At 31.6% G+C, this 16,820-nt stretch overlaps 1 protein-coding gene across 1 annotated transcript in view; it reads left to right on the top strand.

The window, feature by feature from the left end:
- The window catches only part of PCDH15 (protocadherin related 15), a gene marked incomplete at its 3' end in the record, with an annotated part of 922,351 nt that overhangs the window by 683,040 nt on the left and 222,491 nt on the right, over positions 1 to 16,820 (top strand). The window contains exons 16-17 of the mRNA XM_079136109.1: positions 8,949 to 9,028; positions 12,833 to 12,926. Coding sequence (XP_078992235.1) covers positions 8,949 to 9,028; positions 12,833 to 12,926 — 174 coding nt within the window. The remainder of the gene's footprint in view (positions 1 to 8,948; positions 9,029 to 12,832; positions 12,927 to 16,820) is intronic.

Here is a 16,820-nt window from a genome sequence, read left to right on the forward strand (position 1 = left end):
ATCCTGACATATTTTGAGACTATGTAAGTATTTATTTTTCAATCACTTTGCCCATTATTTTAACATCCATTGACGTTCCTTGACTGAATTAATATGAGCATTGCCAAATGATGATTTTCTAACACCATGATTTATTCAACATTTATTGTTAGGTATTTAACTGTAGAGAAAACCCTTTGTTTCTCCCTCATGTATTTATTCTTTTTTTTTTTTAACTGATATCAATCTGAAGGCATAGATTTCAGTTTTCTTCAAAGAATTACAAGCCATTTATCTCAATCAGCTCAGAGTGTTATAACAAAATACTGTTAACATACAACAAAATAACTAAGCAAAACACTGTTTCAAAATGTAAACTTGTGGCTTAAACAACAGATATTATTTCTCAAAGTTCTTAAGTCTGGGGTGTCTGAGATCCAATTGCCAGCATGGTCAGTTCCAGCAAGAGCTCACACTCCTGCATCCTCAAGCAAGAAGGAAAACCCTCACGCTGGTCCACTTCCTATAAAGGCACTAATGCCATCACATGGCTCCACTCTCATGGCCTCATCTAACACAACTTTCAAAGACCCTGTCTTCTAAAATTGTCATATTGCTAGAATTTCGTGGTCTAATTTTTGAGATAGTGTGTTCAATACATATTACTAATAACATCATTAGTTATTTTGGCATTTAAATTGTACCTGAATTGTTCTGGGTGTGTCTATTCAAATAGGTTCCTGTATCTTTTAGATACACCCCCTGCGTTGTTTGAACACACTTATGTTATAATTAATAACATAATCATTGTAATTTATTATCTGCTTTAACAAGATACTTTGGACTCATTTTACTTTCCCTTTCCTTATCCCATTCCTGGATTTAACCATTTCTCTAAAAAGCTCCGGTTCCTAGAAGAGAATTTATGTGTACACACACTTCTCTTCTGATTCAAGTTTGAATGTTAAACATATGGAATAGGTATGATAGAGAACATAGCACTTTTTTGTTAAGTGTAAATACTTTGGATTAAAATGTAAGACAAATCTGGGATATTCTACTTCATTCAATGCATTAAGTTTGCCCTTCCCATCGCAGGAGATGCCAAGGCGGGTCCTTCCTACCTTGCAGAAGTGAGAAAGACAGAATTTTAGGTTTATTCTGTGACTCTTAAAATTCAAGGAAAAATCAATATGTCCTGTACATTTCTTTCCTGGAATGTGAATAGTACTATTTTTAGATGAAAAGTGAAAGTCCTTATAGTCCCTAAATACATTTTTTTCATTTTTTCAGATTTTTCTCATTTATTTCTCTGTTTAGTAACATAATTATTGTGATTTATTACTTTGCAGGAACCAAATTACAAATATGCATTTTGTTCATTTCATGGCAAAATTATCTTTAGTATTTTTCTTTTTAATTAGTATGTAATAATTGTACATATTTATGGGGTAACATCTGGTAATTGAATACATGTGTAAAATGTGTCATGATCAAAGCAGGGTAAGTAGCATTTACACTGCTTATTGTGACTTTTTGTTTGGAAACCTTGAGCTCCTCTCTTCTAATTCCTCATAAAATACATAGTAGGGTTTTGTGATGTGTGGTCACCTGTGCTGAAGAACACTAGAATTTATTCCTCCTATCTAAGTGTGTTTTAGGACTAGTTAGCCAACCTCCCTCTATGCTCTAGTAAACACTACTCCACTTTACCTACTTTGAGACAAAACTTTAACTTTTACATCTAAGAGAGAATATGTGGTACTTGTCTTTCTATGTAAAACTTACTTTACTTAGCATAATGTCCTCTAATTCTGTCCATTTTGCTACACAGTTCTTGATTTCTATATTTTTTTAAGATGTAATAACATTCCATAGTGTGTATGGACCGTAGTTTATCTATGCATCCACAGATAAGTCCAGAATTTGATTCCAATTCTTAGCCATTGTGAATGGTACTGTAATAAACACGGGAATGCAGGTATTGATTTGATATGCTGATGTACTTTTTCTTTGGACTTACACTCTGAAGTGGAATAGATGGAACACATTGTAGACCTATATTTAGTTTTCTGAAGAACTTCCATACTGTTCCTCAAAATAGCTGTAGTAATTTACATTTCCACAAGTAATATATGAGTGCCCTTTTTTCCAAATCTTTGCCAGCATTTGCCATTTTTTCTCTTGCAATAATAGTCATTCTGACTGTAGCGAGTTACTATCTCACTGGAGATTTGGTTTCTGATGACTAGTAATGTCCACTATTTTATCACACATTTATTGTATATTTGTATGCCATTACAAAAACTGTCTATTCAGATTATTTGCCCATTTTTAATTGGTGTTATGGTTTGGATGTGAGGTATCCCCAAAAGCTCACATGTGACACAATGCAAAAAGGTTCCGAGGAGAAATGATTGGATTTTAAGAGTCTTAACCCAGTGAATTAATCCCCTGGTAGGGATTAACTGAGTGGTAACTGAAGTGGTAGGATGTGGCTGGAGGAGGTGGGAATTGGGGTGTGGCTTTGGGGTATATATTTGTATCTGGAAAGTGGAGACTTTCTCTATTTCTTCACCATCATATGAGCTGTGTCCCTCCATCACACTCTTCTGCCTTGATGTTCTGCCTCACCTCCAGCCCAGAGGAATGGAGCAGGCCTTCTATGGACTAAAACCTTTGAAACTATGAGCCTCTAAATAAACCTTCTTCCTTAACAGTTGTTCTGGTCAGGTCCTTTAATCACAACAGCAAAACTACTGACTAAAACTATTAGATTGTGAGGGAGTGATAAAAGTGGACAACTGTGTCTTGTTCCATATCTTATAAAAATACTTTCAGTTTCACATGTGGTATGATTTTGGCTGTAGGTTTGTGTCATATATAGCTTTTGTTATGTCCAGGTAATCTCCTTTAGTACCTAATTTATTCAGGGATTTTACCATAAAGGATACTGAATTTTATTAAATGCTTTCTCTGCATTTTTCAGATGATCATATAATTTTGTCATTTATTCTGTTGCTGTGATATATTACATTTATTAATTTGTGAATGTTGAACCATCTTTTCCTCCCTGAGAACTCTGGAATAGATCCTGCTTGTTCATGGTAAATGAACTTTTGCAGGTGTTTTGGATTTAATGTCCTTAAGACTTTAAAGAGATATAGCAGAACCATGTTTTCATGAAGAGCTTGGTTTTTGTTTAAAAAAATGATAATGGAAAGAAGTTTAGGGTATAGGAGACTTTGCTAGAAATAGAAAATAAATCCTAGAGGGCATAGAGTTTGGATTATGCTTCTATATTTAGTAGTTTGCAAACTTTGGTAAGTCCTTTAACTTTTAAGTTTAAGATTTTATAATCCATAAAGCAAGATTCATAATTCTTGCCAATTAAAATCGTTTCAAGGATGGAGATGGGATTTGTAATGTGTATAAAGAGAGAAATATTGGAACTATCATTATTCAAATGGATTGTTTTTAATATTTCTACTGTTAAATTTATTTTGTTGTATGTTTCTGGAGACATACACAAAATTAGAATTGCAGATCCATTTTAGAGTTCGTTAAATTCTTTTGTGTTTCTATATTACCAATTTTGCACAACAAAAAAATTTGAGGCAAAACCATTCATGGATCATGTCAAATCTGACCAAAATCTAGATACTTGTCCTTTTAAGCTTTCCTAATTTACAAAAATCTCCCTGGGTGGGACAACTAAAAGTATATTTACTTTTAATCTGTGTTAATTTCTAAATAAAAATATACTTATTTTTAAACACTTCATTTCAAATACAGTGAGCAGAGACTCTGCTATGCTTTCCTAGCCTAAAGCATTTGATTTGATCTCCTAGGCAAAAAATCATTAATCAATACCAATATCCCAAGTGCTATTCTCAACCTTTTTATACTTTGAAGCATATTTATGTTTTCTCCATCTATATTAAGTTACATTTTCAAATCTCATATTTGCACATTACATACCTTCTTATTTACTTTATATTTTGGAATATTAAATAAATTTTAACTTAACCTTATTGGGAGAAGGGAGTTTTGATTGAATCATAAATGGCTAATAACAGTCCTTGACATATATGGAAGACCTATATTAATTCATACTGATATATATATCATAAATACTATTATTTTATTAAAAGGCTAACAGTTTAGCACCAGGAGTACATGCACACAGTGTTGAAAACACTGCTGTCCTGAATTGAAACTTCAATTCGTACTCATAAGTAGTTTAATAATATAGATCAAAACATATGCAAAGTGAGAAAAGAAAAATAACCTGAATCTGTTTTCATCTCTTTTGGAATCCCTGCTGGTACTTTGTCTTAATATTCTATGAAAAGTGTGCTTAAAGTCCACTCTACCAGATGGCATTTGATAACTGTGTTATCTTTAACATGGACAGAATATTAGAGGGTTGTTTCCTTTAAAAATTTCTTTAAATGACTAAGAAAATTGCTTATTTAAATAACTACTTTTGTGTACCCTATTGATCTTTCTAAAAAATTGGTGACTCAGATTCAGATGCATTACATGATCTGATGAAATTGACTAGAAAGAGTAGATGTTTTGCTTTTTTAAAGTTAATTTTCAACATTCAAGCAACAATGAAAGAAAAATCTAGCTTATCTTAATCATGTTCTTAAATATGTATCAGCAAACCAAAGACCAAATTCTAGTACTTTCTAGCTATTCATAGTAAGCATCTCTCAGTTCTTTCACCTGAGGTTAAAGGTCAAATAAAATCAAGTAGGTGTATTCTACCTGCCATGTGAGCCATGCAATTCCTGACTCACAAGCAGGTTTCTTGCTCCTGGCCTTTGCATTTACTGTGTCCTCTGCCTGTTCTTTTCCTCATCACTTGCTTTCTCAGCTACTTCAGGAAATCACCAAAAGTTCACATTTTCAGTAAGCCTGTCCTGAACACTTCTATATGAAAGCAAGATAATCACCTTACCCTCCCTATATGTTCTTCCTGAATCATTGTATATTTTATCAGCACATAAGAATATTATAGCTATATGTTTTAATTTGTTCGTTCTCCTCCACTACAATGTGAGTTGCACTAGGGTAGACTTTTCATATGTGCCCTTCATTGCTGAAGTCCCAGTGTTTAACACAGAATCAATTTTTTACAAATATTTGTTGAGGTAATGACTGCATCCTTTAGGTATTATTGTTATTAGGCTCATCTGTATTTAGGCTCCTGACCTAAAAATAGATAGTATAACCAAGTCTGGAACCTGGGTGGCTGACTCCAGTGCGTTGCAGTAAACTCTCTGATAAACCCAAAGAAGACAACTGCTCTTATACTCCTCTCAAATCTTGAAGAAGAGGCTCAGATTTTACTTCACTTAGCAAAAATAAAGATAAAGGAAATGTTTTTACACTAAGAAAGATGAAACAGTTACTACCATGTGTAGATTTAAAAAAAAATGTATTATCCAGTTAAGTAAATTATAGAAATTGTAAAGAAATGGTGGCAGAAATCATAATGTAATTGAAGACGTCTGCATTTTCTATATTTACCAATGAAGTTACTATGAGGCTTAAATGAGATAAGGCATGTAAAATTTTAATATAGTTTCTGATATATTGTATGCAGTTATTCTGAGATGACTGTTTAGCCTCATTAAAAATATTTTAAAATATTTGGAGAAATATATTTAGGGTACATATATGCAAATAATCAAATTTTTATACTTGAAGCATCATTGCTTCTGTTCCTATTTCCAGTTATTCCTTCTTTGCATTATTTCTCCCCTTTAGAGATTAGTAAATAGTGATATATGTTGTTCACACAATTAATGTATATTATAGCTATATTAGAGATATATTTCAAACTCTGACGTAGATCATACCACTCCTTTTAGTTTTTTGACAGAGAAATAACAAATCAACCTAATTATTTTATCATTTGCATCAGACCCTAAAATGAAAATAAAGGACTTGCTGACAGGGTCAAAAGAAGAAAATGATCAAATAAGAATTTTATTCTAAATCCTGGGTTTTCAAATGTTTTTTATGGACCCAACCTCATTTAAGAATGAAGCATGAAAAACAATAAATTAATAGAAGGAATACTAGTAGAATAAAAGAAGAGGAACAGGAGGAAGGAGGAGGGAAGAGAAAGTAGAAACATTAGAAATTAAAATGGAACAAATTATATTCCATGCATGTATGAATATGCCAGAGGAACTAACTTCACTACTATGTATAATTATAATGCACTAACATATGCATTAAAATAATTAAAAAACAACTGAGTGTGGTGGCATATACCTGTAATCCCTGCTTCTTGGGAGGCTGAGGCAGGAGGGTAGCAAGTTTAAGACCATCTCTGTTATTTAATGAGATGCTCAGAAACTTAGGAAGAAACTATCTCAAAATAAAAATTTAAAAGGACTGGAGATGTGGATCAGTAGTAAGTTATCCTAGGTTCAATCCCTTTTCAAATAATAACAGTAACAATAATAATAATAATGCAAATCAAATTGACCATATATGTAACTGTTTAAAAAAATAATGGAGTATGCATGATATTGATGCACTGTTTAATAGCTTGAGGTATTTAAATGGTACAATGAAACTGAAAAAACAAAACAAAACAAAAAAATACTTCAGTTTCCCTCAGCACAAAATGAGGACTTACACACAAAAAAAAATTATACAAAATTCACAATGCTTTCATTCTACAAAAAAATTGCTTAGTAGAATAGATCTTATACTTTAAAAGATTCAACCTAAATCTGGACTTGTAATTTTTTATGTAAAACTATCTTTCTTCAAAATATATTTCTTCTAACTTTCATGTAAACATAAGATGAAAAATTGTTCTTCAAGGAAAAAAATATCTACACACTAACGAACAAAAAAGAACTCCATAATATCTGTAAGAGTAGAACAAGTAAATATGTCTAAAAGGGGAAAGCAACAGAGAATGTTCAGTGAAAACTTTTTAGTACTAAAATACAGTGTACAAGCATAGCATAATTCAGTGTTTTTTAAAAAAAATCTAGCTTAGTGTCATTATTTGTAGTTTCACTTTATCTTTTTTTGCTAAGAGCAGAAAACAAGAGGTAAATACTAAGAATCTACTAACAGTTCCTCTGAATAAATTTTTTTAAATGTTATATTTTTCATTATTTTCTACTCTTATCCTCTCACTATAATTAATTTAATGAAATTTAAAGTTTAGATTCAGAGATTCAGACTTACATAGAACCTTTCGAAGATTTTTTGCCTTGGTTTATTATTTCCTTGTATTTTATAAGTTTCATTCAATCGTGTGTGTGTGTATGTGTGAGTGTGTGTACAAGGACACAATAGCATTTGCCCAAAAGAAATAAAATTCTGCCTAGAAATAATGATTTTTAATTTTTTTTTTACTTAATTAGAAATTGAGCATAGTGAAGATTCAGGGAAAAGGGAAACTGGGCTGCTAGTAAAAAGGCTGTTCCTGCAGTCCACAAGGAGGATGGCATTAGAGAAGGATTTCAGACACAACCAGATTAAGCACATTATTTTAGACAGATCCAAGGGAATTTGCTGATGAGTTCATTTGGGCAATAATAGGGAGCATTCAAGTTGAGAGCAGGAGACCTGAAAAAGTAGGAGGATGGAGTTGCACTTCTCTACCCAGTTGATGAAGCAAGGAAAACAACAAGTTCTTGTTTATTTTTTATTCTATTTTGTATTTTGAAGCTGGTTAGGGGCAGAGAGGGAATGATTTAAAAAAATTCCCAATGACCTTTTAGGTTTCCTGCCAACTCCAGGGAAATGCCTTTCAGGGGAGGGATGGCATCTCTGCCTGATCGATAACTTATAAGTAAAATTCTTCTAGAATTTATTGGATATTTCTCCTCTCCCTAAGGACATGCTCAAACAAATCCCTTTCACATCCCTCATATATCACCCAGATTACCTTCTTCATCCATGACTGCATAAGGTGACTTAATGGCTTATTTGAAAAGGAAATTATTGAATGTTTTTGAACATTTAGACTTCATTGCCACAGAACTGGATGTTTGTTTATATGTGTGCAAATCCAAAATTCAACCTCAAAAGCTATAGGTTTTATCTTCTATCACTTAGTAAAGAATAGAAGAAAATAAATTCAATGTTTATTGAAACTTTACAAGATGCCAGAGGTTAGTCTGTAGACCTTGAAACACACATACACACACATACACACACACAAACACACACATATAATTTCAATTAAAACACCTCAACGACTTTTAACATTAGTATTGTTGTAGTCCTTTTTATATTTGAAATTGGGAAACAATCATAAAATTGATAAGTGGAACTTAATTTTGAATTCAGACTCTTGTTTTCCAGATTCAGGAGTCTTAATCCAAGTTTTACCAATTTAAATATTATCTTGATATATTTTGAGCAGAACAAATGTGCTTAAATATTTTAACACTGTAATCTTCATGTGGCATTTAATACATTTGTTTGAATTGTAGAGACAGACTCTAAAATAAAATAAATAAGTTAGTTAAATTGAATTACATACAGAAACTTTAAGAAAATCATTACTGCATTTTCCAGAAAGGTAAGACTGTACTTTTAGAAATACCAGGATCACAATCTAGATTACAATCTAGCTATTGTGAATTCAACTTCTATAAACATTTATGTGTCTGTGTTACTGTAATATGCTAATTTTAAGTCCTTTGGACATAAACTGAGGAGTGGGATAGCTGGGTCAAAAGGTGGGTCCAAAGTTATACCCCATCTGTGTAGAGTGAATCAAAATGAAGACTGTAAAAATTTTTTAAAAATTAAAAAAAGAAATACTGGGATCAAATATAAAATTCTTTATTCTACATCTTGCTATTAATCCAAGCTCTAATCTTTGTGTTTTAAAAACATAATGGATATTTTGTGCAATTAGTTTAAATCTTCTGTAAATTAGTTGATAATTGAATTATATTTTCTTTCTGAAGGCAACTGATCGAGAGGGAGACCCAATAACATATGCCATTGAGAACGGAGATCCTCAGAGAGTTTTTAATCTTTCAGAAACGTAAGTTCAAAATGAAATGATTTATAACTTGACTTTTTTGTTTAGTGTTAAATATTGTACTATTAGCAAGAAAACAGACTTTTAATCAAATGCTTTCAGCTGTTTGTAGTGTTATTTTACGTTTTTTTCTATGAATGTTAATGAGAGCTGGGGAGGTTAATTCTGAATCCAGAAATCTTACTCAGGAGATCATTTATTTATTTTAAACATTTTTACTAAGTAAGATCTACTGAGGTGGAAATATTTCATTTACACGCATAACCTGGGATTAATTAGATGCCTTTAAAGCTGTCAGCTAGTCATAATGACAAGGACATTTTTACAAAGAGTAACTTAGCACTAAACTGTTCATTCAAAGGGGATCTCATAAGTTATGTTACATACACATGTAAGATGAAATGTAAGTTCATTCTTTGATTTCTGATAATGACATAAGGTTTAGATAAGTATCACTTAACTCTGAAAACATCAGAGAAACTTCACATCATAACTATTGAGAAAACTAGGAGCAATGTGACACTGAAAGAAAGCATTTAGAGTTCCAGAAAGATCATTTGCTTTCCTTCTGCAATATCTAGGTGTTGCTCTGACATCTCATGTGTTTGTTAAAGAGTTGTGCTTGATAACTCTCTGGCATTTATTTTGTTTGTGAGTGTGTTTTACTCACTGGAAGAATGGAAATGCAAACTTTACCCTTGATTATAAAATGAGAACCTTTACAAACAAGCTAACCACTGCTTCTGTGTCTGGAACATGTGTTACATAATGCCAAATCAAAACAGCCATGTGTGATTTCCTGAGTCTTTTGAGGAACACCTGCAATTTCACATTGAATAAAGTTTTAGAACCACGAAGGAGTAATGCTGGGGAAATTGAAGACAACAACAGTATTTTTTACACTTTCACATTCGAAAGACAAATAAGCTTCTATTTAAAAAATGTTAAGTCTTAACCATTTGAAGTTTCCCCACAGGCACATCAAAATCCTAAATTAGCTACCATTTATCATTATTATTAAATAAAGAAAACTATTTAAAAGGGCACCATAATGGTAGTACTAATGTGAAAATAGACATAGATAGCTGGGATAGACTTAAGAATTCAGATGTCATTTCTAATATTTAGTGTCAGTTGATTTCAAAGTTGATCCAATCAGCAAAGAAATGTCTTTCAACAAATGAAGTTGGGACAACATGCCAAAGAATGAAGTTGGATCTTTGCTTTACACCATCCATGATAACTAAGTGAAAGTGAATTTCAGGCCTAAATAGAAAAGATAAAATTAGCTCTTAGAAGAAAATTACAGAAGGAAATCTTTATTATGTGGATTAGGCAATAATTTTTAGATATTAAACAATATGCATAAATGATTTCTGAGAAGATATACTGCATTTCATCAGTTTTTAGAAAATAAATTTTTTCAAATGGCAACATTGTGAAAGTAAAAGACAACCCAAACACATCATAAATTTTAAATAAAATAATGAGTATGATAAAAATCATGCACTAAGAAGGCATAAAGAACTATTCCAACTTAAAAATAAAAAGGAGAATTTAATTAAAAATGGTAAGTAATTTGATTACACATTTCTGCAAAAAATATATGAAGGATTAATAAGCGAATGAAAATAGTCTCATAGTTGCTAGTCATTATGGAAATGAAGATTTAAAATCTATAAAGATTATTCACTTTACTTACACTTACAATGAAAAAGAAATGCAGTAACAGTATGGGTAAGAATGTGGAGACACTGTAATCCTCATATATTTTGGATGGGAATGTAAAATATACCCTTTGGAAAAAGTATGTATTATTAGAATGTATTATATGATTCCTTTCATATGAAATGTCCAGGTTCAGCAAATCTGTATAGTCTAAATGTAGACTAGGGGTTTTTTGAAAATGGGGTCAGGAAAGGAGGAGGAGTGGAAAGGAATCATGGAACTTGTGACCAATCATGTCAGCCTCCTTTCACTTCACCTAATTTTTCTGAGATTCTTCTATTTAGCATCATGCATCAGTTCTTCACTGCTTTTCCTTTATACCTAATATTCCATTTTATGTGTAAACAACTGTTTATTCATTCATAAATTAATACACATTTGGGTTATTTTGATTCCTTTGAGTTATTGTGAATGCTGCTGTTATAAACATATGTGCATGTGTTTAAGTATGTGTAATCAGGGTTTGGGGAATATATACTCAGGAATAGAACTGCCAGTATTGTTAATATATAAACTTGCAAAAATTATTACTTCCCTAAATGCAACCCAGTGTAACCTGGCTCACCTCCATCCAGCTGGTAGTAAGATTCCTCCTTGCCAGGTATTTCTAGAATTTCAAAAAAAGATGCTCCTATGTACCCATAAACCAGTCTTGGACATCAAGAAAATAAAACAAGTGGAGTTACTGGGTCTCTGATTTTGATTGATTATCTGTAACTCACTACATGTGGTATGAATTATTGAAATTTCACTACTACATTAAAAACACTTATGTTAAAATGAAGCATTGTTATCAATTAGAAACAAACTATATTTTATACCTTAGAAATATTTTAGCGTTTTATTAACTATGATAAACTCTACTTCATGTACATATATGACTACATAACCAATGTGATCCTACAATATGTACAATTAGAAAAATGAGAAATTACACTCCATTTATATACAATTTATCAAAATGCATAAATGCATTCTACTGTCATGTATAACTAATTAAAACAAATTTAAAAAAATGATAAACTTTCTTTCACAGTAGATGCTTGTTAGGGCTTCATGAAAATGTCATGTGCAGTATCAGATTTTAAAATCTAGGAAATTCATGTTGAACTTGGTTTAGAAAGCAATGCAAATGATCAAACTCTTAAAAAGAATTACATTAAAGAATAAAACATTAAATATTTGACAGCATTTATTCTTCACAGATAAAAAGAAATAGTATTAAAAATTTTCTAAATGTAATTCTTTACTAAATGCTGCTCATAGTCCATTATATATAAGTTAAATTAAGAGTTCTAAATTTTAAAAACTAACTTACAAATTTGTTACTATAGCAACAGAAGACTTTGTATTTATATTACAAAATGAGAGACTAATTTACTAATTATATTTTGCTAGAAGGAATGTAAAATATAAAGCCTGATTCTTCTTTTGAAAATAATTATGTATTTAAATGTGGTTATGCAAGAAAATAATAGAAATAATATTACAGAAATAACAATAATATCTAAAAATTTAAAAAATTCTCTATTTTCTAGTTTCCTACAAGGACCTTGTATTATTTTGAAATTAGGAAGAAAAAAATGTAAACTTTTATCCATAAAACTTGTCAAGATAAAATTCAAATATTTTGCAATTCCACAATGAGCACATGTGTGACAATGAATGAAAAGGTTGTATTGATTATTTATAAGAAACCATTTCTTGACTCAAAGATTTGTGAGACTGCTGAGAAGTAATGGAGTATTTTACTTTTGAAATAATCACAAATAAGATAGATACCTTTCTTAAAGGAATGAATTAAGCATAGTTTAGTTTTATTTGATATTTTCTCCCTAGAAGCTAGAGAATCAGCTCATTATCTTATTCATTTTTGCAACTTATCATTGTTTATAAAAATGCTTGACAGTCTTAAAAAGTCTTTTTCAATTTTCAACATGAATCCTCGTATTATATCTTAAGTACTCAAACCATGATTGCTGACAGGGGAAAAAAAACTGTGAAAAGTGGTTCACTGCAGTAAGAAGACTCAATGTGACATAATATTTTTCTGTGTCTTTCTCTTTTCTCTGCCACTAGCACAGGGATTCTCACCTTAGGGAAAGCACTGGACAGGGAAAGCACTGATCGCTACATTCTGATTGTCACAGCTTCAGATGGCAGGCCAGATGGGGTGAGTATGCTTGGCGGGAAAGGCCTTTCAAAATAGTCTTAAAGAAACTTTGAGTCTTACCATCTTACACTCAAAAAAAATGTGTATAACCTTCATGAATTAATCCTTTTTCACCTGGAGCAACTTAAAATTAGCAGAAGTGCTCTTTTCTCCAAAGGGCCATTTCAAAGAGATGCATGTACACTCTGAATCTGTTCTGGCATTGCAACCTTTGACCTGCCAGAACAGATACTTGTGATTATCATTCTTGCCCAGTTTACATGGAAATGAAATCTCCTTTCTCCTAACAAATATTCCATTGTGTCTCACTGGAGCAACACTATGAGATGTGTTCTCACAGTTTTTCTATGTTGAAACCTCTGTCCCTTGTTATCAATTTTGCAGAGAGAGTTTGGAAATGGATTTTGTGAATCAATATCTTTAGGCACTGAGGAAATTGATTTGATTGATTCCGTAGGCATTTGTTAGTATCAGTCAAATCCTAAGTAATTCATGATGATCACAGTGGTTTAAAGTGACCCATAAATTCTTTCCTCTGGATCTAAAAGTCAGTTGAAAGAATAAGTAAACTATTAGTTTTTCTGGAATGTTATTTTGTTCTGTTTTGGTTTATGCCAATGATTATATCTAGGAACTTGCACATGCTGGACAAGTGCTCTACCACTGGGCGCCATCCCCAACCCTATGAAATGTTTTAAAATCACTTGTCTGTGTTCTTTGAACAGCCCTGTTTCCAACCATCACATACGGATTCCTAAGCATTATAATATTCCCATCATTGTCAATTGCTCTTCCACCACCATATCTATGCCATAAGCTAGTTTTGGTTTCCTTTTCTTTAGTCAGGTGATTATAAGCCAAGTCAGCACTGATATCTGGAAATAATTCAGAACCAATATAATTGAATAGGCAAAACTCACCCAACTCAAATAGCATATCTCTAGTTTACTTGACATGACTTCTTGGATCTATATAACTCCTTGTCTGGGGCATAATAGAATGCACTCCTCACATTTATTTGAGAATTTGTGAGAAATTTTACCATGATAAGACATAAATTTGATACTTGGATAGTTTTAGAATCTTAATTAAAAGTGAGAAAAAATAGGAATAATTCATTGAGTTGGTAATTACAATCCCTAATAATAAGCTATTTGACATTTTCAGGGATTAGATAAAATATTTTGAAGAAAATAAAATATACAGACCACTTTTAGGAAATAGTAGGAACAATTGAACTGCTATAGATAATAATAAAAGATTGAAAAAAATTAAAACTGAAGATTAATTTTCATACATACAGTGTCCCTGATTTTTTATAGTGTATCTGTTACATGCAGGTGGAAAAGTAAGTGAGAGTTTCTGGAAGGAAATAGTGAAGAACTTGTTTTGTAATGAAGGTGTAACGGAAAACTTGGATGATCTCTGAGACATAATTCTAAGGAAAAGGAGAAGGAATTATTTAGTACTAAATAAGGGGAATAATTAGAGGAAGTGAGGTAAAGAGAGAACATTCAGGTCAATGTTACATGGAAAATGTGAAGGATAACAGTTTTGAGATATGTCATATGTAGTAAATGAGAAATTAGTGGCATTAATGTTAGGTAGGACACTTTATTATCTTAGTAATAAAATTTCTTAGACAAGGAAACATCTAGGAAATAAATAGAATATGTGGATGTCTGGCATAGTCACAATCTACTAATTATGGAATCACTCACTCAAAAGATAAGTCCTGGGTTACAATTAATGATTTAATTCCCTTTAGGGCATTTTCAGAAATTTGTACATTTCAGTTCTTCTTGGCAAGGTCTTCTATAGCATCTCTAGGTTTCCAATTTCTCAATCTTATGACCATCACGATTTCTCAATATTGATAATAATTTTGATCATAAAGGTAAGAATTTTATCTTTAAAATATTACTTTTTGAAAAAGAATTAGTTTATTTAAAAAAATTGTATTGAGAATATTGTAGAGAAGGAACATGTAGATTTCAAACAAAGAAAAATCTCCTCAGGTAATTTAATCATTTATATAAAATTTTAGGGACATATTATGAACATATTTAGTAGGTTTCTAAAGAAGAAGTAATTAAAAAAATAATATTCTCACATAATAGCATTTTAAAATAAGCATTTAAACTGTATGCTTCATAGAGTTAGAGCAAAATAAACTGTTTAACCTTCATAATCATGGGTTTTAAGGTAGAATTTTCATAAGCACAAACCACAAATGATTGGATTTTAAATAAAATGATACCAACAATTTATGTGAAACAGGTTGCCAGGGTAAATTTGACATTTTTTTAAAAATTTTTTTTCATGAAGAGTCACCTCTCCTCCTATCACCTTAGAATGGAGATGGAGAAGAAAGTTCACACTGTATTTTAGGTCCTTATGAAATTGTTTTTTTCAAAATTTGATTTAATGCTCTTACATTTTCCCCTTTAATAAATCTACTTTGTTAAGAAGAGTTGAAAAAAACTATTAATTAAATATAATTTATAATTCAATATTATAAGTATTTAAATATCTTTAGCTATCACAAATAATTACAGATAAAATCATATATATTTTACATTTTAATAATTACTTATGTTTATTTGAAATTACTACAAATTTGTGAAGTTGTTGAATTCCTTAAGGGAACTACTACTATTCCTTCTTGAAACATTTTCACATTTTTGCTGAAACAAACTTTTTTAAACATTTTACATATGTTAGTTTTTTAAACCTTTACATTTTACCTAATCTACTTATAGTAATAACTTGTAAGAAAGTTCTCACATAAATGTATCTTTTTTCTTTAAATAAATATATGCTTTATCTTTTTAAAAGCATAATGTAATATCCTTTAATTCTAAAATAAACCAAATCCAACTGATCTAAAAAAATATTTTATGGAAAATATTATAAATGTTGCCATGTGTTTATGTATATACTTTGATTAACAACCAGTATTAGGATTAACCTTTAGGATTGTGTCCATGAATAAGAAGTCCAGGCTACATTACCATAATCAAAGCAGCATTTTTTTTTCAAATAAAAAGAAGAATTTGAATAGCTGACACTCTGATGCATGCCTGTAATCGCAGTGGCTCAGGAGGCTTAGGCAGGAGAATCCCAAGTTCAAAACCAGCTTCAGCAATTTAGCAAGGCTCTATGTAATTCCCCAAGATCCTGTCTCAAAATAAAACATCAAAAAAGAGTGCTGGGGATGTTGCTGAGTGGTTCTGTGACCCTGGGTTCAATCCCTGGTTCCAAAAAAAGAAAGAAAGAAATCGAAGAAAGGATTCTGAGACAATAACAGAGAGCAGAAAGAATCTTTCTCATCATCTAGACAATAACCACGCTGGGAAAATTTATTAAACATAACTGTTTGGAACTTAGTGATGACTTGCATATTCCAGGTAAACTGCACTTATTTCCAGTCATTTCTAGCTTTTAGCACATTAGTAGCCACACATTCACTACCATCACCCCCGTGGCAGATAGCTATACATGCACTCCTGAAATAGTCCTCACACTGCTTTGCAAAAGCCAGGGTGAATAAGAAAGACTCTGTCCTATGAATACTGGAGATGTGTTCTCTGATCACAGAGGTGCAGCAGGAAGGTCATATTGTTATGGTTATACCTTTCTCTATGATCACAACACCCTCCTCCTCTTCCCTGAAATGACTTCCAGGGAATTTAAAAGGTCTCTCTCCTTGTATTTTTCTTTTTTCCCTTTTGGGAGTCAACTATTGAAGACTAGAAAAAGCAACCATACATATGGGAGAAATTAGAAAGTCACCACACACACCCAGGTTCCAGAAGGAATAGGCTCAGAAAATAACAGTGATAGTTAATCACAGTTACTTGGGAGACTGAAGTAGGAGGATTGCAAGTTTGG

Source organism: Sciurus vulgaris (genome assembly GCF_902686455.1).
Source record: "Sciurus vulgaris genome assembly, chromosome: 4".
Classification (NCBI taxonomy): domain Eukaryota; kingdom Metazoa; phylum Chordata; class Mammalia; order Rodentia; family Sciuridae; genus Sciurus; species Sciurus vulgaris.